Source organism: Sinocyclocheilus rhinocerous, unplaced genomic scaffold, assembly GCF_001515625.1.
Source record: "Sinocyclocheilus rhinocerous isolate Xijiao unplaced genomic scaffold, SAMN03320098_v1.1 scaffold4777, whole genome shotgun sequence".
In the NCBI taxonomy this organism is placed as follows: Eukaryota; Metazoa; Chordata; class Actinopteri; order Cypriniformes; family Cyprinidae; genus Sinocyclocheilus; species Sinocyclocheilus rhinocerous.
In genome coordinates this window covers 90,004-93,529 of record NW_015665893.1, presented here as the reverse complement: position 1 = coordinate 93,529, position 3,526 = coordinate 90,004, and the positions used below count along the sequence as shown (strand labels likewise).

Here is a 3,526-nt window from a genome sequence, read left to right as displayed (position 1 = left end):
TCTTGGTACACGATGTAACTACAGAAGAGTCATGTTTTAAATAGGAAAAATATAGAAACTCTTTGGTCTTTTTTGAGCGAGATGCTAACGGTCTAATCAGATTCAATGATCTATGCTAAGCTACAGCTAAAAGTGCTACCGCCAGACCCGGAGATCGGCTGAACGGATTCGAAAACGGTAAAACTCAACTGTTTAACTCTAGGGGAGATGGAAAATGAGCCTATTTTCAAAAATAGTGGAGTGTTCCTTTAAGGCTTTGTTCAGACAGGAAGGAAAATGTATTTATTTGTATTTTTTATTTTCTGGCATAATACAAAACAATGACAAAGCAGAAAACCATGTGAAGCCAATTCACATTTGCATGTGCTTTGAAAATGAATTAAAATCTGATTAGAAATGGCTCCCAGTGTGAACAGTGTGTCAAATCAGGTTTTAGAGTGTTGCATGTATGCCAATCCATATGCAATGCGCAAGTAATGACTGAGTGAAAATTTGTGAATTTAAACTGAGTTAAAGAAGATTTATCATGACGGACATGAGCAGATTCAGAAGTTTCTGTGCTCTCAAAAACGACAGCTACTTTCGAGTTAAACTTTGACAGCATGTTCTATAGAAAAACAATTTCCACCACGGAATAAAAAAATATAAAAGGTCATTGTGAGGTCATTTCACAATCCTGACTTTTTTTTTTTTGTAATTCTAAGAAAAAAAAAGAAAAAAGACTTCTGAGAAGAAAAGTCTGAATTGTGATATATAAACTCACAGTGAGAAGAAACAAATCTGAAATGTGAGATAAAAAGTTGCAGTTACCTTTTCATTTGTATTCTATATTTGCAAAATAATAAAGAAATGGTGGAGTGTGGATGCTTTAAAAAGCCAAATGCATATAAACATATGGTCTGCAATCAGTGCAGGCAGTGACTCACAGTGCCAGGTCTGGTGAAGTCCACGCTCTGAGCTGCACTCTGTCTCATGTGACCGCTGAAGAGCCGCATGCACACACCCTGCAGGTACTCTGGGGAGATCTGCAAAACATCAGCCATATCCCCTGAGCATTTCAGGAGAACTTTGGTCATGCGTAATTATCTGCATTGCTGGAGTTGTGCACATAATGTGTGAGCTGATGTTTGCTTGCCATCTTTCCGCGGACTGTGGCCTCCAGCGAATCCACCAGCTCGGCTGTGACGCCGATGAGGCTGTGATGGTCGGCCTGCAGCTTAGCGAATCTCCTCATGTGGATGGCCGACTTCCTTTCCGCCTCGGTCAGATGGAGCTGCATTTGCTGAATCGCTTCTGGGAGACAACACACACAAACAGTCAAATAAGGGGCTGGTGAACACGCATGATGCAAAAGAGCCACATTAACAACTTCTGAGAGTGACGGTGCATTTGGCCTACGATCAGGGTTCAAAAGGAACACAAAAATCTGATTTTCCTCAGGTTATGTTACAAACATGACAATATTTAGAACAAAAAAAGTCTATTTTTCGTTTGGTGGCAGTTTGCAAGGTTAACAGCTAATTAATCCCAGCTAATTAGGGACAAAATTATACATACTTTATTTAAAATATGAAATTACACAATGCTATCTGTTATTATATTAAGATAAAACAAATGTAATTATTACCCACAGTAACTTGTAATCATGATTTACAATGTGACTGGAGATTCAGGATTAAAGCTACTTCCCATATTTTGTGAACTGATATTTTTATGACTTTTATTTTGTTACAAAAATACATTATATAAGTTATATCACATTACAAAATCACAACATTTGTGTAACAGGGCATTTTCACAGAGACATAATATGTTAATAAAACAGCTAAATAATACAAAATACTATATATGATCAAATAAAAAAATATTTAAATTATTTATTTACATTTTTATATTATATTATATTATGATGAAACAAGTTTAATTATTACCCATTTTATGTTTTTTTTAATTCATTATTTTTAAAATGATTATTTAATTGATATCATGTTAAAAATATTTAGAACAAAATCACAACATTTGTGTAACGGCATTTTCACAGAGACATAATATGTTAATAAAACAGCTAAATAATATAAAATACTATATACGATAAAATGATAAATATTGTAATTATTTATTTAAATAATTGCATTATATTATATTATGATGAAACAAGTTTAATTATTACCCATTTTATAATTTTTAAATTCATTATTTTTTAAAATCATTATTTAATTTATTTTATGTTCAAACATATTTAGAACAAAACAAAACGTTTTTGTGATAAAGACAGTTTTTGTGTTTGACAGACACATAATACCCAAGGAAAATTACTAAATAATGCCAATATTAGAGACAAAATTATACATATTTATTTTTATTACATATTTATTGCACATCTAAAATGTGCATACATTATTATATGAAGATAAAAAAGTTATTGTTACCCATGTAATGTGTAATTGTGATTTACAATGTGACTGGGTATTAGGGATTAAACCAATACATTTTTATGACTTATTATTTTCAAAAACCATTATTTAATTTATATCACATTATGCCACCAATATATACTGTATATTTAAATAATGAATTAAATTATTGTATTATAGTATTTGAAAATGAAACAAATGTAATTATTCCTCAAAGCAAAGTGTAATCATGATTTACAATGTGACTGGAGGTTCAGGATTAAAGCTACTTCCTCTAAATGCCACACCCTGTGACTTTTTATTACTTTTCCAGTCATTTGTAATTAATATATTTAAATAAATATATTTTTTATCAATCTTTATGATTATTTTCAAAAATCATTATATATCAAGTATTTAGAGCAAAACTGTAATTTTCTGTGACTGGTGTTGTTTCATATGCAATAAAAACAGCTAAATAATAAAATTAATAAAAATTAGGGACAAAAATATACATGTTTAATTAAATATTCAGTTAATTATTATATTATAATTTAGTACATTTTGTATCATGCCTACAATGCTACGGTAACAATGTAGGAACTGCGTCAGAATAGTTCACCTTTGTTGCCCTTTCCACCTTCGTTCTAGTTTCGTGGTGTTTAGGAGTCATGCCAAAAAGTCATTGTTCATTTTGATGGTTTAATGTCAACGAGTGTCCCTGCCCTCAAACTACATCAAGCAAAAACATCCCAGTTTGCTCATCAAAAACAACATTCACAGGACTCGTGTTCACACTCCACAGCCCATGGTTCTGACATAATATTAACACATGTGCATTTTATGACAATGCACAATGAATTTTGGCCCTTGCGATATTTAATTATTACCCACAGAAATGTGTAATCAAGATTTACAATGTGACTGGAGATTCAGGATTAAAGCCACTTCCTCTATAGCAGTGTTTCCCAACCTTTTTTTGGCCACGGCACAGTTTTGATCAGTAAAACATGCCACGGCATATTAAAACTGGATATTATATTAAAAGCCACAGTACCAACTCTGACGATGCAGTGTTGAATTATTTAAAAAAAAAAGGATTTTTTTTTCTCCGCTCTTCAATCACACACACA

The 3,526-nt window shown here is 32.0% G+C and overlaps 1 protein-coding gene across 1 annotated transcript in view; it reads right to left on the bottom strand.

Moving 5' to 3' along the window:
* LOC107731656 (lisH domain-containing protein ARMC9-like) overlaps nt 1-3,526 on the bottom strand; it is a 7,852-nt gene that overhangs the window by 1,740 nt on the left and 2,586 nt on the right. The window contains exons 5-7 of the mRNA XM_016542803.1: nt 3,016-3,040; nt 1,136-1,293; nt 927-1,025 (exon numbers count right to left, since the gene is read on the bottom strand). Coding sequence (XP_016398289.1) covers nt 927-1,025; nt 1,136-1,293; nt 3,016-3,040 — 282 coding nt within the window. The remainder of the gene's footprint in view (nt 1-926; nt 1,026-1,135; nt 1,294-3,015; nt 3,041-3,526) is intronic.